At 38.7% G+C, this 25,652-nt stretch overlaps 1 protein-coding gene and 1 long non-coding RNA gene across 14 annotated transcripts in view; one reads left to right on the forward strand and one right to left on the reverse strand.

The window, feature by feature from the left end:
- The first annotated feature begins 287 nt into the window (after positions 1-287).
- On the forward strand, positions 288-5,138 carry LOC123384500. The gene is made up of 3 exons (XR_006595667.1): positions 288-420; positions 2,653-2,725; positions 3,788-5,138. It is a non-coding gene; the product is annotated as an uncharacterized LOC123384500 (long non-coding RNA).
- A 10,645-nt stretch (positions 5,139-15,783) lies between these two features.
- Positions 15,784-25,652, reverse strand: part of TBC1D4 (TBC1 domain family member 4) — a 190,509-nt gene continuing 180,640 nt past the window's right edge. For all 13 annotated transcript variants that reach the window (XM_045054508.1, XM_045054507.1, XM_045054504.1 and 10 more), the window contains 4 exons: positions 24,914-25,073; positions 22,186-22,355; positions 19,615-19,791; positions 15,784-17,083 (listed from right to left, as the gene is read on the reverse strand). In XM_045054508.1, coding sequence (XP_044910443.1) covers positions 16,850-17,083; positions 19,615-19,791; positions 22,186-22,355; positions 24,914-25,073 — 741 coding nt within the window. In that variant the 3' untranslated portion in view covers positions 15,784-16,849. The remainder of the gene's footprint in view (positions 17,084-19,614; positions 19,792-22,185; positions 22,356-24,913; positions 25,074-25,652) is intronic.

Here is a 25,652-nt window from a genome sequence, read left to right on the forward strand (position 1 = left end):
ACCCACCCGTTAGGGCCTCTATATAAATTCCTAATATCCTGACAGGCAGGGGTGAAGTTCTCCGTCTTCATGGCGCTCAAGACAAGCCTCCTTCATAAGTTCCCTTGCTTGTTAAACCTGCCGCTTGCCTTGCCTTTCTCCAGTCTCTCCTCGCCCTCCGCGCTCACGGGCCAGTTTCAAATCTCACCTGAGAAAAGCCTGAGGCTGCGAACCAATATATAGCCACAGACGGTAGGTCCACTCATCTGCAGTTTTGCTTTCCGCACTTTCGTTACCCACATCAACCACCACTCAGAAGGAGCTAATCCTCCTCCTGACGAATCATCAGAACGCCAGGTCCCAGTGCCTCCCGTCACTCGCTTTACGTCATCTCAGCACGTAGGCATTGCATCATCTCACGTCAACTCAAGAGGGAATGCGGTAGGGTAAAATATTTTGAGAGGCCACATTACATAACTTTTATTACAGAATGTTGTTATAATTGTTCTGTTATTACTTATTAGTGTTAATATCTTACCGGACCTAATTTATAAATTAAGCTGCGTCTTAAGTACGTATGCTTACCAAAAAAAACATAGTATACATAGTGTTTGGAACTATCTATGGTTGCAACCATCTGCTGGGGTCTTGGAAAGTATCCCTCGTATTCCCCATGGATAAAAGAGGATTGCTGTGGCTAATATCCTCAAGAGATTTTAAAGAGTAACGGCCTATATTAAGTACCAGCATTGATGCAATTGCAGATGGGTGTTGCTTTACCTCTCTGGAATTTTTCTTTGCTTTTCCCTTTTTTTTTTTTTTTTTAAAGTGAATATAAAATTTTGGTTCTCAGCCAGAGGATCCTATCAGAAACCCCTAAGATGTTTTTCTAAATATGCATTCCTATCTCTGGGGGAATCTTCCCTGCCATGACTGAGGGAAGATTGGGGGTGGTCAGGAAGAAGGGTCTGTCATATAGCTTTTGAAAAAACTCCAGGCTGAGTACCATACACTGCTTGACTTGTGCACCCCATTCCCCACCACTGTCCCCAGCCCACTAAAACAATCCCTGATTCTATGACTCATTGAATCATGAAATAATCTAATAGATACGGCATAATACATGTCTCACTCACTGAATTCTGTGACATCTGACTGCAAGTGGCCTCTCCACGATAATGAAGTTCCTATGACTGAGCACTCCCACATGCCCTCTTCCAAACAACAACAACAACAACAAAAAAATCTTAACACCCTTCCTTTAATTTATTCAAATCAGTTTCGCATGCAAACGAGAGCCAAATTAGAAAATTAAACCTAGCAGACAGAAATGCACTAAACATTTGCAGGATAAGCACATGGAAAGTACAAAAATCAGTTTTTATTATGAAATTTGTAAAAGCAGCTTGCTTCCAATTTGGAATCTTCTTCCAAATGAAATCATTTTTCTTAGCCTCCCAGCTGTGCAGTCCTCGCTGTTAGAACATCCAGTTCACAGAAGTCAGAGGGGCAAATGAGCTGCTCTCTCACCTTATGGAGCAGATATAGGGGTTTTTGAATTTTAGCCAACCAAAGAACATTCTGCATACGTTGTCTGTCTCAAATGTTGGGACAACAGTTAGCCTATCTGACAGGGTAACTGATGAATGACAATTCAACCAATAAGTGGTTTAAAGTGTTCTGTTATTCTACTTTGCATTTAAAGAGTTAAGTATTGCTCTAGGATTATTTGGTTTTGAAGATATATTTTGAGATTAAATCAACTGCTAGAAATTGCATTTCTAAATAATAATATGTCTAGGAGATTGCCTGAAAGATTTTGCCAGCCTTCCCGAAAAGATGCCGGTGCATGAGCTATCTATCTTAGAAAATTTTAGATTGATGGTAAAATGATATGTAAACGTAAGTGGAGGGAACGCTTTTGTTCTCTTTCTGCAATAGAAGTTTTGAAAACATTTCTCCATTTATATGCTTTATGAAAAAGTAATAAATTCCAATTGGAGGACGAAATATAGTTAAAACTTATATTCAGAGTACCATTCAAAAAATATGAGGAAATGTTACTAAATTGTATGCATGGCTTGTCGCCAGCACCTGCATTTCAGAAAGTAAGCAAGTAGTGCAGGTGACTACATATTTTTATAAACTCACCTATAATTGAGTTTGAATGAAACAGAGGATAAAACCTATCAACAGTGTCATGTTTTATTGTCAAAGATATTCCAGCTCTGGCATATGTGCTTAATATCTTTTATTCTAAAGTTATGGAATTTTTTGCTTTCTATTTCTTTATTATACTAAATTTTAGAATTTTATTGTTCAAAATTATGTATTTCTTGAGGAAAATTAAAAAAAAGGAGTTCTATTGTCCAGAGTTAACACTCTCTGTGGACTTCAAGAATATATATGTGTATTTATTTACATGTATGTGTGTGCACATGTATGTGTACAGTGAGAAGAAATGTTAAAATTGCATTTATTCAAAAACATCTCCCATCTTTATATGAATGTAACAAGGCGTCTTGGATCAAATTTTCCTTTTCAGAAAAGCATCACTTGACTGACCCTGCTTACACAAAAGTAAGGGTAGCAGGCACCTATTACCTAGAGGAAAGATATAGCAGAAATTTCTGGAGCCTAACAAAGTCTTGCCTTCTCTGTATCCCTTGTTAGGCAGAGTCAGCATGTGTGGAAAAGATGGGCAAATTTGCATAAGGATCTAGGAGCCTCCCAGGAAGAAAGAAAGGTAAGAGTGATGTTTTCCCTTTTGAAGTTCATTGTTAGTAGAATTTTTCAGATGGTCATGACAACAACCTGATGGTAGAAAAGGACCCCAGAGCTCCAAATGGAGGTCTCCAACAGGGTAAAGGAATTCTGGGGTAATCCAGGCCTGAGGTCTAGGGAAGAGCTTGTCCCAGCAGTGTGTGGCTGACCCTAGAAGAGCCTTGAGGCTCTCCTCACCTATTATGTGAGGACAATTAAATACAAAAGAGGTAATGTTAGGATTCTGAGCATGGAGCCCACGTGGCCTATGTGGATATCAGAAGCAGCCAACAGATTGCTGCCTCACTGCAGCAGGAAACAGAGATACATATTACTGCTAGAATAGTGTGACCCAGAGAAGGAACTCAAGGAACTCAAAGCATCAGGGGAGCAAGGCAGGCAAGAAAGTATATGGAGCCAATCAATCAAAGCAATGACTGCTAAAGACAAGGCCCACCACTGAAACAATCAGATTGTGCCCAGACCCTTTTAGACTGAATAAGCTCCTGAAGTTCTTGAATAATTTGGGGTAGAATAATCCTCAAGTAGGCCATGGGACTTTCTCCTAAAATAAAACTATGGAATCCCCAAAGATCTTTGAGGTGAAAGGGATGTGACTGTATTTGTAACTCGTTCTGGTGATGTGATCATACCAGTAACATGTAAAAATAGATACATACTTTATTTCATATGATGATAATCTTTTCATCATATGAAATAAAAGTTCTTATAAATTGCTATTTTTTTCTTAGTTTTATTATATGTTGATTCAATTAGTCATCCATTCTTTCAATAAGCATTTATCAAACACCTAAGATGTACCAGGCACTGTTCATACTTTTTGGGAATACATTGCCTAGCCCTTGAGGATTTCACAGTTTAATAGGCAAGAACCACAAATTACAACACAACTTGGTAAGTACTGTCATTGAGAAATGAACAAAGCATCATGGAAAGCCAAATGAATATCATACAGAAGTGGTTTTATTTCCTATTTCTCTGACCACTATCTAATCTCCCTTCTTTTTTGCTTTGCTGTGGACAGGGAAGCCACAGAAGGAAAGAAAGCCCAGTAGGATGGTCAGGTCAGATGAAGATGATCACATCATTAGAAGGTCTGAGGTGAATTATTAAATTTTTTTTTAAATACTGCAATCTTTGAAATTCAGTGAGTTAGGACTCAAAATGAAGGTGCCTTTTGATAGAATTTGATAAAGAAATTTTACTAATCTTTTAGAGTATTATGCAAATGGTAGCTATTGTTATTCCAATTCTGGATCATTGTCACCTTCTGTCTGGATTCAGAGCAGAGAATAACCTACCCTCTGCTTTTGGAAACCTCTTTCATTACTCAGGACAAAGGTAGGAATGGCCATGCCCCACTCAGAGGATACCACTTGACCCCTCCTGGGCAGCCTTGGCCCCTTCCTCCCTGGTTTATGTATGTCACAAACGTGAAGAAGGCTCTATCCGTGGAGGTAAGAGATTAAGGAAGCTCATCTTTGGAAAAGACAAAGGTATTTTTTTTCTTTAATTCATTCTATAACTCCCAACTCTTTCTGTCAGCCAGGCTGTCTTCTCTGGCTTCCCAGATTCAATATAGTACTTGTGTACTGAGGATGAGGCAGAGAAAACAATTTGCAATTCTCCCAATTCCATGCTTACCAGAGGTATTCCTTCTGCTCCTCTTCATCACTTTCAGCCTCTTTTCCAAGGAGGCATTATGGAAACTTACAAATAGGGAGTTGGGCTTCAGGAACTTAGAGCTTTACAAGCAGATGACGTATTTTTAAAATGTCACTTGATGGATACGTTCACTCACCTAAATCTACCTGGTTGCAATGGCAGCTGCCCACTCAATTTCCCTTTAAAAACTCACAAATGCATGTGGCAATAATTGTAGGTCCGCTGGCAGCTGATATGTTTTTACAAAGTGAAGGAGTCGCCATCTAAAAAACCTATAAACTGTCACAGTCTGTCATCATTGCAAAGATGAGGCCATTATTTAAATTAGACTGTGAATTATTTTTTTTCCTCTGTGATGGCTTTTCAGATGGTGATATGTCATAAGCAAACCACAATAAACTGGCCTTAAGCATTCTCAACCCATTAGTCCTGCCTATAATTTGGTGCTTTCAGGAAAGCATACAGATGATGTAAAAAAGATTTTGTCAGTGTTTACGCCTGCCAGAAAAAAAAAAAATCCAAGGAAATGTTTCTGACATAACACCTGAATATGAGCTGGGCATTATGACTGCTGCAGGTAGGAAAAAATAAATGAGCCTCATTTATTGCTGGCTATGATATCTCCTCGGTGAGAAGTCTCTCTTCAAATCAGGACAAAAGTAATCTCTCACATTTGTTTACTGTTCAGGAGTTCCTAAAGCCTTCAAGAGATACAATTTTACTTAATTTTCACAATAATGCTGTGCATTGGAAGAGCGGGTGGGCTCATCATTATACTCATTTTACATAGGAGGAAACCAAGTCTTAGGGAATTTTTGGTGACTCACCCAAGGTTACAGCAGAGATAGTAATGACAGAACAATCTGAACCCAGAGCTTCTACCTCCAGAGCTCCTCTTTGAGAAAGCCTGCTGTGGAGTATTTTCTTGCTTTAACCTCTTTTGCATAATGAATTCATTTTCAAGTGTTTCAAAAACATGAACAGTCAAGTTCAAGAGGCAGTATCTTAATGTAGCGGTTCTCATGCTTCTAAGTGCACGTTAGAATTACCCTGGAGATCTTTTAAAAATCCTGATTCCTAGGCCACCCCCAGCCCAAATACATCAGAATATCTGGAGGTGGGACCAGATGTCAATATTTTTTTTAATTCTCAAGAGATTAGAATGTGCAACCAAATGCACTGTTTCCAAAAATCTCTGGGCTTCAGAATCTCTGGAGAAGCTGGTCAAACAACGGGTAGCCCGTCCTACCATGGAAGAGGTGATTCATTGAACGAAGGTAGAACTCAGGTGCCTACAGTCCCTGACTTATGATGGTTCAACTTACGAGTTTTCCACTTTACAATGATGTGAAAGCAATATACATTCATTAGAAAACATACTTTGAATTTTGAATTTAGATCTTTCCTTAGGCTAGAGATAGGTGGTACAGTTCTCTCTTGAGATGCTGGGCAGGGCCAGTAGTGGCAACTCCCAGTCAGTCACGTGATCACGGAGGTCAACAACCAATATGCTTAAGATCATTTTGTCCCCATATAGCCATTCTGTTTTTCACTTTTGATACCGTGTTCAATAAATTACAGGAGATATTCAACACTTTATTTAACAATAGGCTTTGTGTTAGGTGATATTGCCTAACTATAGGCTAATGTAAGTGTTTTCTGTGCATAGTTAAGGTAGGCTAGGCTAAGTTATGATGTTTGGTTGGTTAAGTGTATTAAGTGCATTTTCAACTTACAGTATTTTCAACTTATGTGGGGTTTAGCAGGCCATAACCCCATCACAAGCCAATGAAAATCTGTATCTGATGTTTTCAAAAAGCTTCTCCAGTGATTCTGGTGCATGCAAAGTTTGAGAACCATGGTTTTAAAAGTTAAGGAGCTCAAGTGTTGAATTAGAAGGACCTGCATTTGACAGATATGCATTTACCCTAGACGAGTTAGTAAACTTCTCAAAGCTTCACTTTCCTCATGTATAAAGGAGAGTAATAGTAGCACTCATATTTTACAGTTGTCCTGGTGATTAAATGATACAATGCAGTGGTTGGTAAAGTGTGGTCCCTGGACCAGCAGCACCAGCAGCACAAGGATATTGTCAAAACACAAAAATTATCAGTCCCACTCACCCCTATTAAATCACTCTGAGAGTGGGGCCTAGCAGTATATAACTCTGAGAGTGGGGCCTAGCAGTATATAACAAGAAGTCCCCCAGGTGATTGTTATGCATGCTAAAGTTTGACCACTGATACAATGCTTGTAAAGTGGCTAACACAGTGCCTAGCGCACAAGAAGTGCTCAACAAGTGTTAGATCTGTTGTTACTATTTACATCATTGTTGTCATCCACATTTGTGTCAAAGTCTTCAGAAGCATGGTAAAAGAGCCTCCAAAATAACAGCTGTAAATGAAATTACAACCAGCTGGGAAGAGCAGGCTCAATGTCAATATTATTACAGTTATCAGCACAAATGGCCTTTGTCCTCAGGAACCATTCAACATTCCTGGTGAATTGTGATCATCTGACATTATCATTTTCCTCTTTAAAAACTCATCAGGGCACCTGGGTGGCTCAGTCGGTTACGTGTCCAACTCTTGATCTCAGCTCAGGTCATGATATCAAAGTTCCTGAGATCTAGCCCCACATCAGGCTCTGTGCTGACAGTGTGGAGCCTGCTTGGCATTCTCTCTCTCCCTCTCTCTCTGCCCCTTCCCTGCTCTCTCTCTCTCTCCCTCTCTCAAAATAAGTAAATAAACATTAAAAAAGTACAAAGTCTAAACTCTGGCCTATCCTTCCTCACCAACCTGGTGTGTGTATAGCTCTCTCCCTCCCCATCAATGTCCCTGACTTTTTTTGAGATTTTTAAATAAGCCATGCTCTTGTTTACCTCCTGATTTCTGATAATTGCTCTACTAAGAATCATTATACCTCTGGGAAAGAAAAGGATGCAAAGTAAGTCAGAAACTAGTACATTAGTCAAAAGCCTGCTGAGTTCCTACCATGTGCCCACTGTATCTTCAATAAAATGCTGGGGCTCTGTGGGTTAAAAAAGAAACAAACAAACTTTACCCCTAACTTCATAGAGTCTAATAGGGGAAAAGGACAGACATTAAGCAGATGTTTACAAATAATTAAAGTGCTACATGTGTGCAAAATTCTGCAAACAAGAAATGCAAGATAAAGGAAAAGTTCCTAGGAGACATGGCATGGTCTGCAGGAGCAACAGATACTGCTGGGCTCAGGGAATGATTCCTGAGGAAATGATATTCAACCTGTGACAGAAGGTGTATATACACTGGGCACGAGAATGGAGCCTAGGGTGGGATGTTACAGTCATCCCAGGTAGAAGGAATACGAAAGTCTGGGAGTTAAAAAGAGCGTGGCACAAAGATGTTTTGGCCAGGACGAGTCAGAGTTGATGAATACCTGTCCTCTAGTATCTATTATCAACATTAGCATGAAGTGTGGTGACTTGCACCACAATATCCACTCTATTCTGTGTTTGTCTCAGAACCTAAGAAACAATTGTTAGCTCATCTTGCTGAAACTTTGGGACAGTAACAAGTGAATCAGCCATTAACAGAAACCCAAAGTCCTTGGAGTACTTTGAATTTAATTTGGATTCCAGATCTCATCAAAAATTAGATAAAATGAATGGTGAAAAGATATGATGAAACTTAAAAGAAATTATATTATTTTTGCCTTAAGGAAAAAAAGATGAAAAGCAATTTTATATTGGCCTTCTATATTTGAAAGACTTTTATATATAGGATGATCTGTTTTTCCTCATCTCCATTGAGAACAGAGGAAGAAGAAATGTGTTTAAACAGTAGTATTAAAAATACAGGTTTTATATAAAACAATTTCTTGACAATAAAGAGAATTAAGTTTTAGGGACCTTACAAAGGGAGATTTAAGTCGTTTCCCTGAAGGCATTTCTAAATAAGCTAGATTTTCCTATACTGGAGATATTTTACCTGGAAGCAGAATGGCGAACTACATAATTCAAGTAGCTTGCTGTCCTATGAAGTCCCAAGAAAGAAAAGATCAATGCAAATAAATTGAAACAACAGTGTCATCTAGTGGAAAGCTCTGTAATAACACTCAGTATACGAATCTATGACTGAATAAATCCCTATATACTTCAAGTATTGAAACTAATTATAAAACCCAGATGCAAACCTGTTTCAAGATTATATTTTTCCATTCATGCTTCAGCCACATACACTTACGGGAAAAACAAGCCCAACATCAGCCCAACTGATGACTAAGCCCTCCTGAGGGAACTGGCAGAGTATAAGTACTTTGATAGTCACAGTGTAAAGACTAAGCCCAACAGAATTGGAACACTTTAATTAAATTCTTACAGCCACACTCCCAATGCATGTCTTGGATTTCCCAGATTTGAAGCCAAGTACAAATTTCTGTTTCTGAGATAAAGGGTGATCGCTGATGCATAATTATCAGAAAGCTAAAATGACTGACAGGCCTTATAGCTTGTCCTACTTACTAGTCCCTTCTAGGTGATCTCTCTCAGACAAGGCCTTTTGGGAAACATACCATTGTTTTAGGTGGTCTTCCTCAACACAGATCCAAAACTCTCACTTGGTTGATAATAAAAACTTAGATTCAGAAGGCTAGGTTAGAGTTAGATGGTCTCCCTATTTACTTCAATAATACTGTCTTACCACATCTAGCATGATACATATCCCACAATGTTATATTGCTTCTCTGTATTTTCCATTAGACTGTGTTCTCAGCACTTAGCACATTGGCTGGAATACAGTGGTTTTTAATAAATGTCTTTTGAGTGAATAAAAAAAAAGAATCTTGCAAATGTCTTTTGAGTGAATAAAAAAAAAAGAATCTTGCAACTTAACTATTAAGTGTGTATGCTGTTTATAATCGTCTATATGAAGAAAAACATGCTTCCTCTCACTGACAGGAAGACAGAACAGCCAACACCCATAATGAAGAGAGGGGAAATGGCTTATTCATCTATTTTTTTAAAACAAGGCTAACCACACAGTTTCAGCTTGACTTATACTATGTAGCAGAAAGAAAGAACGAAAGAACGAAAGAACGAAAGAACGAAAGAACGAAAGAAAGAAAGAAAGAAAGAAAGAAAGAAAGAAAGAAAGAAAAAGAAAGAAAGAAAGAAAAGGAAGAAAGAAGAAAGCAAGCAAGAAAATAAAGAGAAAGCTGGGGCGCCTGGGTGGCGCAGTCGGTTGAGCGTCCGACTTCAGCCAGGTCACGATCTCACGGTCCGTGAGTTCGAGCCCCGCGTCGGGCTCTGGGCTGACGGCTCAGAGCCTGGAGCCTGTTTCCGATTCTGTGTCTCCCTCTCTCTCTGCCCCTCCCCCGTTCATGCTCTGTCTCTCTCTGTCCCAAAAATAAATAAACGTTGAAAAAAAAATTTAAAAAAAAAAAAAAAAGAAAAGAAAGAGAAAGAAAGAAGGAAAGGAAAAAGAAGAAAATGGTTGGTAAAAAATATTACCTGGCTCATTGGTTGTATGGTATTTTTTAAAAAACAAAAGCCAACTATGAGATGAAGATGGATTACAGTAGTTAAACTGAAAAGCAGAACTAGAATTCTCTTTCCATGTGCCTTACTTAATTTATCTGGGGCTGTGGAAAAATCAATTACCCCAGAAATCTTATACAGCTAAATGGAGCCTTAGAGGTCTAGTTTAAGCTCATCATTTGAAAGATAAGAAAATTCAGCTTTAATGACTTTGGTCACTGGCCTCAGGTCAACAAGCAGTAAGCAGAGGAGCCCTCACTGAGTCAGGCTGGTCCACATGTTGACGAACCTGTGCTCCAAACACTGGGGGACATGGTCTCCTTGCCCACTCAGTGCTCCCCCTGAGGAGCCATGGCAGGTTAAATTGTTGTGTGTAATGTTGCTTACTTTATTGTCTCTCAAACTAATTTGCCTGTAGAATCCGTTTACCTTTAGGAAGCTCTGACATTCTCCAGGAACAAATTTTAGGGAATTCTGAGGTAGTCCGAGTATCTCTGCTACAGAGCAGAGCCATAAAAACTGGATCTCACAGATACTACAAACACTTCATGTGGTTATCAGTTTAAAAATGCAGTGGATGAACCCAGTTCTTCCAATGTAACTTGCCACATACACAAATAAGCTTGGGTTGGTAACAGCCCAGCTCAATAAAATGCTTACAAAAGCATGAGAGTTTGCTCTTGCTGTCTCTGACTGTGCCTGTCACAGGAGAAGTTAACCTGCATGGTTAAAAAAAAGTGCACAGCTGTCATCCCTTCAAACAGTCCTTCAAGCAGAAGGACTTCTCAGGAAGTGGGGTTTTGTTTGCAACAGGGACTATCTTGAAAGCAAGGGATTGTGCTCTTAATAACTCTTTTGCCTGCTTCCTCTGGGCTCAGGAAGAGCAGAGGAATGGAAAGATACAATTGCAAGCAAGTATATTTTCCAAATTTGCACTAGTATTATGCCTCACAATCCTTTCAGAGAAACAGCATGTAAAATGTATTCTTTTGATACTTTGAATATCTAAGACAGTTTATCCAAGGGCACACATGGCTGATAAAAAGCTTAGCTTCAGGAGAAAAGGGAAGAATATCAAGCATATTAACTCACTTGTGTCACTGGTATGTCCCTTCCTGCCTTGCCCTGTGACTTTAAATATAAGTACTATTAAATTACCAATGAATGATCTAATCACATAAACCTTAATAGACTTATTAAACAGTAAACGGTGATCTCTCCCCATAAGTACCAAATTTGCCACAGAATAGCTAAATTAGGAAATGGGGAGTACTCAGAGTAACTGTTGACCAGACAAAATAGAACATAGATGTATAAGGAAAATTTAATATGCCCAAGTTAGTGAAAGTCAACAAAGGAAATGCCCTCATTTCATTTTGTAAAGCCCCATGGGACACCTCAACATAAATCATTAGCTGTATGTTCAACAAAATTATTATTCCTAAGCAATATCATGTTCTATTGAAAGTAGCATTTGTGAATTTGCAATTCAACTCAATTCGAGAAGGGAAACAATATCAGACATGACACTTTTACTTTACAAAAGAAAATTTGAATATTAGCAACATTTTAGTACCTCTTAGGAAAAAAAAATATTCTTCTGTTTGCATCAGCAGCATTATTATTAAGAAAACCAGTTTGCCCAACATCACATTTGTACATTCTAGGGTTCTTTCCATATAATAAAAAAAAAATCCAAAAGATATCATTTAGTTTAGTGAGTTTGCTCTAGCTCCATCATTGAAAACAACAATTTGATTTCTTGAGTACACAAACCACACAGATTCATTTCTCATGGGTGGATTCACAAAAACCAAGCTCCTGAGACTGATGTTTAAAATCAGAATCTCAAAGAGATACTTGTACACATATTACATTATTCACCTAAGCCAAAGGTGGAAACAACCCAAGTGTCCACTGACAGATGAGTGAATAAACAAAATCTGGAATATACATACAGTACAATATTATTCAGCCTTAAAAAGGAAATTCTGATACATGCTACAACATGGATGATCCTTGATGACATTATGCTAAGCAAAATAAGCCAGTCACAAAAAGACCAGTACTGTATGATTCCACATATGTAAGGTACTAGAGTAGTTGAATTCATACAGACCAAATGCAAAATGGTAGTTATCAGTGGCTGGGGGGGGGGGGGGGGGATTGGGGAGTTATAATAGGTACAGAGGTTCAGTTTTGCAAGATGAAAGGTTTCATGGATGGATGTTCATGATGGTTACATAAGGTGAATATACTTAAATGCCACTGAACTGTACATCTAAAATGATTAAAATGGTAAACTTTATGTTATGTGTATTTTACAATTTTTAAAATTCAGAATCCCTGTTTTTAATTTATATAGAAAAACACAATTGTCACAGGGACTTTAATATTTGCACTTTTACAACCCACCTAGCCTCTATGACAGAGAAACAAACTAAATCATACATGGAAGCCTGCTTTGATGGCATGTATTAAAACACACACACACACACGGAACATAATGAATTGGATGTTTGAGACCTCTCTCCAACCCAGATATCACATCAATCTCACAACAGGGACAGACTTGTCAAAGGGGCCAGAGCACTTGGATTCTGGAGGCCAGGATGCCCTGTATTCATTTTAACAATGAGGACAGGCTTGCCAGGGTCTTGGGTCGGGTTCCCTCCACTGAACCTACCAAAATTGCCTCGTTGTTTTTCTCCTATCTTTCCAAGACTAATTAATTCTCTTCTGATTAACCTAACTTTAGCTATGCAAATATATTTGATTAGATCACAGAGTAAAGATTTTGATTTCTGTTTAAAGAATCTCATGTTTCCCTTTTTATGAGGTTTTAGGAGATACCTCATTGGAATGCCCAGGTATTGACATTTATAGACCTTACCCATAGGATAGTAAATAAAATGTTTAGTTCAAACCAAACTTTTTTTTTTACTGCTTTATATTGTTTTTATCAAGGAGGGTCAACACTGACTCTGTTCTTTCATGCCACCAGTTGTGCTATGCAGTGTTGATGGAGATTACCAGGATATCTGAGACAAAACATGGATTGGGGAAAAGGCTGTGGCAACACAGAGCCTACTTGGGATTCTCTCTCTCGAGACCCCATCCCCATGCTCTTTTTCTCCCTCTCTCTCAAAATAAACTTTAAAAAAAGAGGAATGTGTTGTGATTTGAGAAATACACCATCCTTTCTCATTCATCTCTTGTGTAACACAAACTAGTCACCTATGCCTGGCTCTTCTAGACTCAGGTCAAGCAACACTTACCCGATGCTCCCGATGCTGCTGGTCACTCCTGTCCAGGCTGATTGAAATGATTCTCATCTCGATTACTTTGCATATCTGTAATTGTATAAGCCCTCCTGCTTCTTAACTAGTCCCCTTGCCACTAGACTGCAAGCACATCAAGGGCAAGGGCTGTATCTTCTCCACCTCTGAATACTCAGCATCTAGCTTGGCTTACAGAAACTATTTCTTAAATGAATAAATAAAAGTGTCAGAACCAAGACGCAGATCTAAAACTTCTCACCTTAACTCTAGTGCTTTTTCAATATATCACAGCTAATATGGGTGACATATTGTGGTAGAGAACTAAATCCTTCAGATGACAGATTTCCTAATCTAGCACAGTGAAAACAAATTGATGAAATGATTATAAAATGGGTAGGTGAACATGGACAATAAGAGACCGTACTATGTAAGCCTACAGGACACTCAAAGAGTTGGCTACAATAAGCCAAGACATCTAAAAATTTTAGTCCTAAAGTTAACAAGAAGATCCAGTGTCCTTTGTACTGGATTACAAACATACTTGAGAATATTCTGAAGATATATATTGTATGTGACCACATTCAAATCATATCCATCAATAAGTATTCTTAATTACTTGGAAGCTAATCCAATTTTTAAAAAATTGTATTTTCTTATCCTCATTCTGTCCCTTGCTATCTATGAGAGGGCATAGAAAACAAAAGGGGTAGAATGCAAATCTGTCAATGTGGTTGTCTTTTTATATTCCTCAAGAAAAGGCTTCTTTGGGAAAGAGGTTGAAAATTGGTAACCAACAATGGACTTTCAGAAATATTTCTATCAATTACCTTTGTTATCTGATTCTTTTTTTTTTTTAATCGAGAGAGAGGGGGAGAAAGTGAGCAAGTGTGGGGGGTGCGGAGAGAGAGAGGGAATTCTATGAGGGACAGAGAGAGAGAGAAGCGGGGCTCACCTGAAGTGGGGCTCGTCACTTCATGCAAGGCTCGTGCTCACCCAAAGCAGGGCTCATGCTCACCTGAAGTGGGCCTTGAGCTCATCCGATGCAGGGCTGGAGCTCACCCGGTGCTGGACTCGAACTCCCGAACCATGAGATCATGACCTGAGCCAAAGTCAGATGCTTAACCAACTGAGCCACCCAGGCGCCCTGTTGTCTGCAAAGAATTATCATGGAACCAATTTTAAGTAGCGATAATCCAGACTATACAGATTTTGTAAAGAAATCTAACCAAGAGTATCATCTTTCCTACTACAAACAAAGGTAAAACCAAGAAGCCAAGGAAACTGTAGCAATGTATTTATTGGAAATGAACTAGACATTACATTAATCGGATGAAGATGTAACAAGACATAAAGCATAACTGGTGCAACATTTAAAAAATCACAAAAGAAAAGGAAAGTTCATTTTCAGAAAAAATACTGTATCCAAGACACCTAAATCTCTGAACACCATACATAATACAACTCATGGCACTCTGAGTATCCAGAGTAAAATTAACTTTGAACTGAAAGGAAAAGTTTCTTTTCCCAATTTAAAGATTCTTTGGCTACCACCTGTATATAACACACATGAGGTAATTTCCATCACCAGACAGTAACTAGATGATATCTGTCATATTCCTCACAGGAAAAACCTCACCTACAAATAGAGAAATTTGGGGGAATCCAAGAAACAAATCAGCTGAAAACCCCAACTTAATAGGGTACCTAGAATCAACATTTCCTAAAACTAAAAACTGCGTCAACTTTCCTAATAAGATTTTATTTTCTTTTTTAGAAAAACTGCCTGGATTAGAGGGCATGCTGATCTGTAACAGGAATCCTTACATTTATACTAAGTAATGGCGTAAAGGCAGGGGGTTCAGATGTTTATCATCTGCTCTTCAAGGTTTTCCCAAACCTCGGGAGCTTTGCTCTTTCTCTACTCTATAATATACTGTAGCTTGTGTATAAAAAAAACCCCTCTGAAGAAAATTATCCTAGATAATCCATCTGTGATAAGTACTGCAAAAAGCAGTGATGATAAATATTGTTTGGAGAGGCAAAAATGCTGCATCAACTTTCAGAGGCACTATCATAGACTCATCTCAAATGGAGAACTGCAGGTGTGCTCTGAAAATTACTTTCCTTCCATATACCCAACATGCATGAATGTCCTCTATTAAGCTGTAGCCTGAGGAAGCTGGGAGTTCAAATGCAGAATTGTAGATCTTAAAAAGGGCCTGGTGCCACTTGTCACTTCTCTCCAGTGGCTTTCAACAGTTTATTCTCAAACATTTCACAATTCCCCAAACTTTCACATACAAGGGAAAGATGATCAAGGGATTAGATTCTGTCCGTTGGCAACAACAATAAAAAATGTGTCAATATAGGGGCGCCCGCCTGGGTGGCTCAGTCGGTTAAGCGGCCGACTTTGGCTCAGGTCATGATCTCGCGGTCCGTGAGTTCGAGCCCCGCGTCGGGCTCTGTGCTGACAGGTCAGAGCCTGGAGCCTGTTTCAGATTCTGTGTCTCCCTCTCTCTGACCCTCCCCCGTTCATGCTCTGTCTCTCTCTGTCTCAAAAATAAATAAATGCTAAAAAAAAAAAAAAAAAATGTGTCAATACAGCATATTATCTTTAGAAAACCAATTATAATCGCATTTCCCTATCTTTCATTGCAGGTAGAGAGAACTAAATTAGGAGTTCCCATTTGTGGGAAAATGCCAAATCCTTGTCACCAATTGTGGCACCAAGTAAAAGGGAGTCCATTCACAACTATAAGCAGTAATTTAAATTAAAAAAGTAGAAAGTTGATCTAGACAATTTAGGTCCTAAATTAAATTTTGGAAGCCTGATATTTTTAGTTTGAGTAATAATGCTGGTCTAATTTGCTAGAAAACTAGCAACATTCTTTTTCACCTTGAGCTGGGTGGGTAGACTCCACTATGATGTCTTGCTTTCTCCTTAACACACATCCAAAGTAATGCCTCGCCTGACTCAAAATGCATGTAGACACAACATGCTAGTTGGCACAAAGCTGGCAGGGGAGGAAGGCCCCCACCTTCCTGAAAAATCCATAGGAGCATGATTGGCAATCAGATATACATAATGTCAGTAGATTTTAAGACAGATATACATAAAGTTACACAAATGTTTCTACCTCTCCACCACTGAGTGAAACATGCTGCTCTTTGGAGAAAAAAATACATTCATTTTTTTCAAGTATATTTCAATATACAAAGATGCTCTAAGCTTTGTTTCACTACAAAGACAAAATGATTTCACATATGTCCAAGGGGAATTTCATTTTAACTTCCCTTTGGTGGGGGTTTCATGAAGTTCTGATTTAAAAAAATTCACTAAATATACATCTACTCTTTTGATCTGAAAGCATGAACTGTTTGTGTCCATTTTATATATATGTACATAGTCAATACCAACAACAGAAAAAACCAGTCTACATATGTACAATGGCTTAGGATTGGCGTACTCTAGTAAGACCGAGGTCCACCAGCTAGGACACGGGCGCAGCACCAGACTCAAGTGCTTCTGTCAGCTCTGGTGTCCAGTGCTGGGCCAGCAGCATACAGACTCTTCCCTTCCTCCGTTCTAAGAGCATGTTCTGCTGAGAGGGCACTTCTTCAGTTATGGCTTGTTTCCTGTCTTGGCTTTGTTGTTAGGGTTGCAGTTGAGGTCCCTCAGCAGAAATTCACAATTGGCAAGCGCATCGGTGGGCAGCAGCTTCCGGATCTGCTCCACTGTCTTTTGATAAGCCATTTTCTCTTGTTCCAGAGTCCGGATTAAAGACTTCATTTTGGTCTCTCTGGTCAAAAGGTTTTCCAGGTTGGATTCCAAGGTCTGGATTTTAGCATGGGCTAACTGTTTGGGGGAAAGGAAAAACAATTCTTCCAAACAAATTCTTCCAAATCAAAAATCTGAAGACTCTGGTTCCTCATCAGACCAGCATCCCGACCTTACATGCATTAACCAATCATATCATATTACTTAATGAATAAAATAGTATGTGAAACAAATACTTTGAAACCCTTCATGAAATGGATATTTTTCAGCTGCTCTAAAATAAAACTGTAGTACCAAAAAAATACATCTCATTTCACTGAATACACCAACATGCAGTATTAAATCAGCATCCTACAGTGGCGGGGCCACTGGAGTGAGTGGGATCTGGATGAAGGAGAAAAAGGAGATTCCTGATGCTTCCTGGAGGTGCTAAAAGAGGCTTTTCACCCTCTGACTAGAAATATAGGGTTTTCTAAACACATACTTTGGATCCTATCAGTTTCAATTGGTGTCAGGGGTTCCCACATAACTTGGGAACCAAGACATGATAATGATATTTAACTGTCAATGAGAAAGTCTGTGGAGCACCACCTGGGTGACTCAGTTGGTTGAGCATCCAATTTCAGCTTAGGTAATGATCTCGTGGATCGTGAGTTCAAGCCCCATGTAGGGTTCTGTGCTGACGGCTCAGAGCCTGGAGCCTGCTTCAGATTCTGTGACTCACTCTCTCTCTGCCCCTCCCCTGCTCATGCTCTCTCTCTCTCTCTCTCCCCCTCTCAAAAATAAACATCAAAAAAAGAAAAAAAGAAAAAGTCTGTAACCATTAATAAAAGTCATTATAGGGATGTCTGGGTGGCTCAGCCATTTAAGCTGGATTTTGGCTCAAATCATGATCTCACTGTACGGGATGGAGCCCTGCATCAGGCTCCATGCTGACAGCACAGAGCCTGCTTGGGATTCTCTTTCTCCCTCTGCCCTTCCCCCACTCGCACATGTGCACTCTCTCAAAATAAATAAATAAACTTTTTTTTTTAAAGTCATTATAAAATGGGTCCAAACCCACTTTCCCTAATAAGGAAGTGCTCAATTAATCACCACTGAAGCATCGAGTAATAATATTTCCTTTTTTAAAGTAGACAATGTTGTCTCTTTCTTTGAATAGGCATATAATTTTCTGTAGGCAGAGGCTAATGGAAGATGAAGTGAACGAAGTCAGTGTTCCTATTCTTGGAGCAATTACTCTAGAGACTCCTCATTTTTAAAAAATTTTTAATGTTAATTTTGAGATAAAGAGAGACACACAGAGCAAGCAGAGGAAGGGCAGAAAGAGACAGGAGGATACAGAATCTGAAGCAGGCTCCAGGCTCTGAGCTGTCAGCACAGAGTCCAACGTGGGGCTCGAACCTATGAACTACGATATCATGACCTGAGCTGAAGTTGGATGCTTACCTGACTGAGCCACCCAGACAGCCAAGAGATCCCTCATTTCTAAGGCTTTCTCTCCTAGTCATTCTTGTCAGGGGACTCACCATATAGAAACAGAGTTTTAGTGGTCTCTAGTTTGGGGACAGGTGTCATTCTGGAAAATGGGGGGTAAACAGAAACCGAGGAGCCATGAGACGCTTAAGCTCCAACTCTGAACACATTTTCCCCCACCCCTCAGAAGGTTCTCCTTCTAACCTCCCCTCCACCAATCACTCTCAAACCCGGCCCCTCAGGGCTTGGCTATACAGCACTTATCATACAAGTTACAGGTGCAGAATATTAGTTTATACTAACTTGCTTATTGCATTTGTAAATATACATTTATAAATACATATACAGTATTTTATATTCCCAAATAATTGTAAACTTGATGGCAGGGACTATGTGTTACATGTTTTCATTCAATTCTCTCTAAAATGCTTCCTTTTCTTTCCATTTCACTGAGTTTTACTCTAGACAATTTCCACTGCAAATCATTTCTGCAAATGATTTCTAGCTGATCTCCACACCTTCTCTTCCCATTCAAATGTGTCCTCATCAAGGTTTCCACACTGATCTTTTGAAAATACAGTTCAAAAACCCTGAGAGATTTCCTTCTCAGCAGGATTAAAACCATGCTCTTCTGTTTGACACTGAAAGTTATCTACAGTTCTGCCTCCATCACATTCATCCCATCTCTCCCGAACATAAACCTTAGACCCCAAGATTACTCTGCTGCTCTGTCCTGTCTTCCTCATTCATACCAACCCCCCCCCCATTCATTTCTCCCACCAATCCCTCAGGTCCAGCTCAAGCCCCAAGGCCTCCAGAGCTCTCCCAATTCCCCATATTCAACCGCTCCTCCCCTGAATGTAGCCAAATATGTGCAACACCCTATAGGTATTTAACCAGATTCTACCTAGAATTGTCATTTAATATTTTGTGAGTGTAAAATTTCTCTCCCAAGTGATTTTGAAGTTTATATGGGCATCTGTAGCCCCCAGAACACTTGGACGCAGTCTGCCACACAGACCCTCTGTCAGCAATGGTTCACTCTATGTCACATCTCTGCCATTCCTGGTATATCGTTCCATGCATGGAGGAGGCAATCAAGTGCTTTTTTGATCAAATCTTTATATCCTTACCTGCAACTTTTCTAGGAGGTCCATGTTTTGTCTTTTCAGTTGGTTATTGGCCCTCTCCAGCTTTTCCAAAGGTTCACTATCCTCACAGGCGTATGAGGATTCCTGAAGCTCATCCTGCAGCACGTGGTATTCCACCTCATATGCATGTAACTGTTTAGAAATATCCATCTCAAAAACCTGCCATGAAAACACAATGGGTTCATCTGGCTTTTAGTATGGAATACCAAAATACAGTCTGTGTATCTGGGGTACTTCACATAGATTTCCAAGTGCTTACTAATGAAGAATAATATGGCATATCAAAAGGAAGAAAAACAGATATGACTGTCTATATAATGACAAATGGATTATTTCTACACAACTGAAACATTCTCATAATGAGGCCAAGACGATAGAATAAGTTAATGTTTAAGGGTATTTTGCAACTAAAATATACATAATCCAGTTACTCTCCAAAAATGTAGCATACCAGATACAACATTAGTTACTTGGTAATTCTTACCTATGTGAGAGATAATCTTTGCTGATTCTTACCTCTGTTAGAGGTAATCTATGCAAAATTGCATAGGGTATTTCTATAATAAAGAAACCAAAAATACTTCTAGTTACTTGGGAATGGGGTAGACAGGTCTTACACTAAATGTCTTCATCCATTTGCTAATCCTTGTAGGCCTCTATGCATCTCATATTCTACCACGCAGAGAATCTTCATAATTGCATTCCCTGAGCACTGCACAGAGCTGTAGGGTTTAATCGGGGCTGCCTCTGCTCTCCCATATCGCGACCCCGCAGCAAGACAGTTTGCTTAGAAGTCAGTGGATGTGTAATGGCTCCTTAGTCTAAACTTGCAAGGGAAGGGAGGCAGCAGCTGCCATTTAAGCAATGGTGTCTACACTAACACTGTGGGGAGAAAAGAAACCACAACAAACCTGATTTATTTATCCTACCACGATCAGAGATACTCAAATATTAGGATTTAAATGGGTTGTCTAGACAACCTGGTCATCCCTCTCAAACAAGTGTCAGTTTTTCCCTACCTAGTGGGAAATCATGGACACAAGGGACTGTTGCACAACCATTAAAAATGATAGCATGGATCTATATTTATTGGTATGGAAAAAGAGAGGTTGTAATTTGCCCAATGTGACAGAGCTAGTAGGTGGCAGGGCACAAGAACAAGATGTCAAACTCCCTTTCTCTTGCTCTAAACCCTTTTATTGGCCATCCCAAGTGCCTCTAGGAAAGTGGTAAACTTTATCAACACTCATAAAGCATTACTGCTTTATCTACAAATCGGAAGCTTGGTCATGCCATCTGAGTAACATCAATATACAACTACCACTTAACCTAGTCCCTGTGAAGAGCCAGGACTAGATACATGGTGTGCTGATTACTCTCCATTTGCTTCCCAGATCCAATTCTCTGCCCTCATCTATTCTGCTGGACCTGGGAGAAAGACCCTTGGGACCTGCATCTCCCTTTCACACCTCCTTTTCTGCTGGCTTCTGGTTGGGTATGGCCCAGGAGAGCAGCTGCAGGAAATCAGAAAGAGGAGGAGAGGTTGTATTTCTTCCTTGCTCCTTCCTTGCCTGGCTCACCAAAAGTACAAAAGCTCCAGAAACTCCTCCTGCATAGTTCCAGCACTCACTGGGCCTAAAAACACTATTAGATCCTTCCTCTGCCCCCTCAACACCAGAATATCAGCAGCTTCCCTCTGTCACTAGCTCCTGAGCACCTGGTTCTCTTAACCCTGCCTAAACCTCTGTAAGTTGGTAGCTTTATTTGAATCATTAAAGACCGTTTCCTGCAAGGGACCCTAATCAATACATGAAGTCTCATTTAAGCTTCGTAAAACCTCTCAGATCAGTATTGACCTATTTGAGAAGTAAGAATACTAGGGTTCAGAAGATTAGGGAGATGTGTACAAGCCCATCAACTAATAAAAAAGCTAGAGGCTGACGTAAATCCAATACTAATTCCAAAGCCTAGGCTCTTGCCACATGTACTCCTTATATATCTTACTTTTTTTTTTTTTTTTTCGAGAAAGAAAGGGGGTGAGGGGCTGAGGAAGAGGGAGAGAAAGAATCCCAAGCAGGCCCCAAGCCCAGTGCAGAGCCCTACATGGGGCTCGATCTCACGACTGCAAGATCATGACCTGAGCCAAAATCAAGAGTAGGATGCTCAACCGACTGAGCCACCCAGGCACCCCCATGTACTCCTTATATATTTAAGTAAGTCTCATTTTTATTTTATTTATTTATTTACTTATTTATTTAGTCAGTCTTCCTAACTCTGTCAGCTCTGTCTTCAGTCTTACCATTGGTCTAAATTGAGATTCACCAAACATTTCTTATGTAGCATTGAACCACTTTTCCTGTGCATAGCCACACAGGCAGTTTCACAATGTAGAAACTTCACAATAACCTCACTTCCAAATAAAATAAATCTGATGAAATAAAAAAAAAATCTATCAAGCAAATCTAAGTCTTTATACTAAAGCATTTTTAATATATATTTAGTAGAGAAACTGCTGAGTGATCTTATATCTTGCCTTTATCATTTTAATCATACCTGGGTAATAATTTTTTCCATTTCAGATGTATTCATATCAGGTAGCGTGGTTTTAAGAAACTCGACAATACTTTCAAAGTTCTCACATTCCATTATAAGTGTCTCCTGGCTGCTCAGCAGACTAAGTGCAACCTTAAATATAACTTCAGTTCCCTGAAGAAAAATAATATCTAAAAAAAAAAGACATACGATTTTCATAATCAAAATTATGCATCCACTATTGTAAAAAGTACACTCTTTGTGTTAATGGATTTTTGTGTTTCTTGTGGTGGTGTTGTTTTTAATGCAGTGGAATCACAAAATATTCTACAAAAGAATATGGTCAAAATCACCTAGATTAAATATATATATATGACTGAAACCAACAAACAGATGTTTAACTATTCTTCTTACTTCTTTAGGAATGTCAGATAAGGCCAGAGAAAAAGGTTAATTATATATCTCTTTGTCTACGTATTTATAATTTTTATTATTTATTTATTTATTTTTAAATGTTTGTTTATTTTTGAGAGACAGACAGAACATGAGCGGGGAGGGGCAGAGAGAGAGGGAGACATAGAATCTGAAGCAGGCTCCAAGATGTCAGCACAGAGCCCAATGCGGGGCTCAAACCCACGGACTGTGAGATCATGACCTAAGCTGAAGTTGGATGCTTAACCAACTGAGCCACCCAGGTGCCCCTATGTATTTATAATTTTTAGTGGCAAATTTAGTGGAGACTAGGTAAACCTAAAGATGTTTATTCAACTGATACTTCAATTTTGCTTCCCAAGACTAATACAAAAACAAATCAGCATAACCAATTAGTACTATTTAAATTCTTATTACCATAATAAAAAAGTAAATGCACCATCCACATACAATTAAACCTATATTAGAGCAGGAAATTAAAAAAAAAAAAACTTTAAAAGAAAAATCAAAAGTAATATATAACCTAAATCAGAAGTGAAAGAGAAAAAAAAAAGAAAACCTACCCTAACTCTGAACTCTGCTTCCTAACAAATACAAACAGGCAATAGTTTTGAAAGTACCAGATATTTCTATATGAAAGGTTCAATCTTTGCCACTCTGGAATCAGTAATATGTAATAAGCAAGGGAGTCCTTAGAAAACAGGGAACTGTGACTTTGGCTCATGCATCTTTCCCTTTCCTGACTACCTCTATTCTCTACTAAATTCAAAGAAAAGGACTGAGCAGCTACTGCAGAGCTGACAGCATCAGTCATATTTTCATTGCAAAAAAAAAAAAAAAAGACCTGGGGAGGTTTGTTTCTTGAGCTCTGATATCACATTCCCAAGGTAAGTCAAAGAGAGATGCTTTCAAACATTGTTTTATCATTTTGATTTGGTAAATTATTCTGAGAAGAAAAAATATATAGATCCTAAGAAGAATATATATATATATATATATATATATATATATATATATATATATATATATATAATGAATGAGAGGATTTTAAAAGACCCAAAAATAGGAACCCAACCCTACCCAAAAACTAAAGTGGAGAGAAGCAATCAAGTATTTCAATAAAGAAGAGAAATTTGGTGAACATTTGATTCTGCACATCTTCATTTTTCTCTTTTGCTGCACTTTGTCCAAAGACCATATTACACTAATGCACTGTTTAACTTTTTAAACCACAGCCCCCAATAAGAAAGAAACTATATACTGTAATCTGGTGCATGTGTACATATTACACATATATCTTCAAAACTGAAGCTGATCCAAACATTTTCCTTACCATTTGATATACTCTGATATTTTCGTTGTATTCCATTTTCACTCATTTTTTTTTTTTCTAATACTGGTAATAATCTACAATTGGGCCAAATACAATTTGACAAAGAGCTCCGATTTAGCAAAGGCAAAGTTACAAATATCACCATGGATACAAGATAAGCAGAATGTAAAAACTGTAGGAGCTCTTTCTGGGGTCACAGAGGTCCTAAACATCTTTAAGAACAAACCTCTAATAAAGAGTTGTTTTTATTTATTTTTTTATTTGTTTGCTTTTTAAATAATGGATTAGATAAAGATAACTAAAGACTTTTGAACAGATTTAAGGGCCCCCAAAAGATGCATGAACCATGTCATACTCTTTTATTCTTGGTGCCTAACAATGTGATGAAGCAGAAGGAACTCAGTAACTAGCCCCATGCCTTACCGGCCATGTTTAGTGCTGTTACCCTGAGCCACCCAGTCTTAGAGACTGATGCCAGCACTGCACTGGCATGGAAGGAGGGTCACTTAAGCAACAAAACAGGAATTTCAGTTACCCTATTGACAAAATCAGACTGTCATTAGAAATCACACTGATATAAGTTACGTCCATTGACTCAACCAGAAAACATGTTTCTCTCTGTTTTGAATTAGCGTTGAAGGAGATAATGGGGAAGTAAAAACAAAAATAAAAACTGAGCTAAGAAGCATGTGTATAAAAAAGTCTGGAAAATGATACATAGTAAATCCTTAGTTTGGATTAAAAAAAAACTTCTTGACAGTTTACTCAAATACAGGATCCAATTCTTTCCCTTTAATTTCAATTTCATTTAAGACCAATATGATTTCAAACTACTCTCAGAAAAGAGCCAGGCAAATTTATTAAATTCCATTAGCAATTTGCTATTGTGTATAACACACGATAAAACAATCAGGCACCACACTGGGGAGAGGGATATTCCTTGGATTAATAACATTGTACCATTTGATCATAGGCATCTCTTACCAAAAACTCTGGCTACAAATCCTAGTGGAAACTGAGAGGCAAACAATGTGAGGAACCAGGGGGCAGCATAAAGACTGGGGCTGATTTCATTTTCTTCAAGATGATTGTAGAGATCTCTGTGATAGTCATGAAGGAGCCTGGACAACTGGTACATTTGAATCTAAAGTTAATTTGGAGAAGAAAAATAAAATATTATGCATTTATCTGTGCATAAAATATACTAACTTTAATTTTATTTACCCCAATATTTAATAACAAAGTCACACATATTCAATACATGAAAGTAGTTAGTATTTTATTTTTATTATGTTAAAGTTGATATTAAAGTCCAAGTTCACTTAGCTGAGGTCATAAAGCAAGTCACTGAGAGTCCATCTGAGATGACTACACAGGTTTCTCTATCATATGTTTTTTGGTGTCACATATGTACATGGAAATGGTTGTTTTTCCTCATGTAGGAAGGCACTGCTTTTGGAATTTAATCAGAATTGTCCTGGCTTAGGACTCTCATGGAAGGTCTATTTCAATTTCAGACCAATTCCAGAAAAGCCTCCATTCTAAAGACTCTACATTTAGTTCAGAAGCAAAGTTTGTCTCTGTTTGCTGGGCCCAGCAGCTGAGTTACGATGGAGCTCTGGCTTCGACCCCACCAGGCAACGAGTGCTGCCAGGATGCTGCCTGGCTTAGAATGTTATGGAGGCAGAAGTTTGGGATAGGATTTCTAATATCCAAGGTATTC

Source organism: Felis catus, chromosome A1 (assembly GCF_018350175.1).
Source record: "Felis catus isolate Fca126 chromosome A1, F.catus_Fca126_mat1.0, whole genome shotgun sequence".
Lineage (NCBI taxonomy): Eukaryota > Metazoa > Chordata > Mammalia > Carnivora > Felidae > Felis > Felis catus.